Genomic DNA, 2,122 nt, shown 5'->3' on the forward strand with positions numbered 1-2,122 from the left:
AGCACCCACTACACTCTCTGAGTGGTTGGCGTTAGGAAGGGCATCCAGCTGTAGAAACTCTGCCAAATTAGATTGGAGCCTGGTGTTGCCATCCGGTTTCACCAGTTCTCAGTCAAATCGTCCAACCCATGCTAGCATGGAAAGCGGATGTTAAACGATGATGATGATATAAAAGGGTTTACACTAATACTTACAGGCATACACAAAATAAATGTATTTGTTACTTCTTTATTGCCCACAAGGGGTTAAACATGGAGGAGACAAACAAGGACAGACAAAGGGATTAAGTCGATTACATCGACCCCAGTGCGTAACTGGTACTTAATTTATCGACCCCGAAAGGATGAAAGGCAAAGTCAACTTCGGCGGAATTTGAACTCAGAACGTAATGGCAGACAAAATACCGCTAAGCATTTCGCCCAGCGTGCTAACCATTCTGCCAGCTCGTTGCCAAATAAATGTATTTCTCTCTCTCTCTCTCTCTCTTTCTCTCTCTGCAAGTGTGAATGCATGTGTATTTGTGTCATTTTGTTTTGATGCCTATATGGAATATGTCTATAAAATCTAGAAGCAGGAAACCTAACAAACATCATAATATTACTAAAAATGTAAATTTAAATATAATAAAGCCTCTCACTGTGAGATTTTATATCTAAATATATTAGAGTCTTTCTGATTTATACTGTGTTGTTAACAAAAAGATATCATTTAAACAATGACAAGCTGTCAAAAGCACAAATATGCAAACTAGACAATCCCCTAACATACTAGCCTAATTTATAACTGAACCTGGAACCATGTGGTTGGGAAGCAAGCTTCTTACACACAGCCACGCCTGCACCTATAGATTAATACATGATTAATTCAAAACAAAGTGAATAAGTAAGCATTACATTTGACAGAGAATCTGCATGCTTAGGGTTAAACAACAATATTATCAGTCTAATAGAAATTACTAAATACTGAAATAATAGAAACATCAATGATAAACACAGAAACAATTCTTTCATAAAAACATTTTATATCGATGTCAAATAATGATAGAAGAATGCTTGCGGCTTACCTTGTTCTAGAAGATCTATAGCTTTGGTATAAAAATCCAGAGCCTCAGAATAGCGACCTCTCAGAAACAAATCATTACCAGAGTTTTTCATAGACAAGATTTTGGGATTCAATGGCCGATGCATGTAAACTTTGGGACTTTGTTCGTTCAAGCTTGTGGGTTTTGCATCTACATCCTGTTCTGTATGACTATCACAGTGTTGGGAAGAACTGTCTTTTAGTTCATTGGAAGTATTTTGGTCACTGACCAAGTTATTAGCAACACCATCACCAGATGCTCTCACATCTGTTACATTCTTATCAGCCTCTTTCAAACAATTATTGCTCACATCATTCCCAGATGTCTGTTTACCATCTTCAGCACTCACTTTGGAATCAAGCTTATTCTTGAGATTTTTTCTTTGCTTTGACTCTTTCCCATTGCATTTTGCCAAACCTTGCTTGCCACCATCAGTATTCTTTTTAGAGCTTTCTTGCACTTTCTCGCATTTTTCAGAGCTTTCTTCTTTAGCATCTTTGCCATTTTGAAAGTTATTTGTCAAGAAGTTTCTATTAATATCTGGGGACACCACTTCTTCATTTCCTTCAATTTCCTCAATCACTAATTTCCTTCCTTTTTTCTTGCTGGGGGTAGGGGTTTCTTTCTCTTTCAGAGAAGCTTCACAATTCTTTTCTACCACACTCAAGATTTGCTGCAATGGAAAAACAAAAATGCAAGAAGGGAGTAACAAATGATATATATATAAAATACATATATGACTGTCCATCCTCAGCTGCAGAAATATATAGAAATTTACTGAAGTTACATTTCAACAGAAGGACATATTTTTATAACTACATTTAAACTCTCCTTTCTACTTGGAGAGTTTAAATGTAGTTATAAAAATATGGCCTTCTGTTGAAATGTAACTTCAGTAAATTTCTATATATTTCTGCAGCTGAGGATTGCTCTGCATTTTACATTTGATGTAATGTTCACATTGCTTAAATAAATGGAGTCGCATGAAACGATCGTACTGCATTAACTTTGAATATCCTTGTTGCTTATTTTGATTATATA

At 35.8% G+C, this 2,122-nt stretch overlaps 1 protein-coding gene across 1 annotated transcript in view; it reads right to left on the reverse strand.

Annotated features, from left to right (window-relative positions):
- Positions 1-2,122, reverse strand: part of LOC106872509 (sperm-associated antigen 1) — a 61,845-nt gene that overhangs the window by 31,125 nt on the left and 28,598 nt on the right. Inside the window, exon 11 of the mRNA XM_052970919.1 lies at positions 1,064-1,754. Within this exon, the coding sequence (XP_052826879.1) occupies positions 1,064-1,754 (691 nt within the window). The remainder of the gene's footprint in view (positions 1-1,063; positions 1,755-2,122) is intronic.

The sequence above is a fragment of the Octopus bimaculoides genome, chromosome 9 (assembly GCF_001194135.2).
Source record: "Octopus bimaculoides isolate UCB-OBI-ISO-001 chromosome 9, ASM119413v2, whole genome shotgun sequence".
Taxonomy (NCBI): domain Eukaryota; kingdom Metazoa; phylum Mollusca; class Cephalopoda; order Octopoda; family Octopodidae; genus Octopus; species Octopus bimaculoides.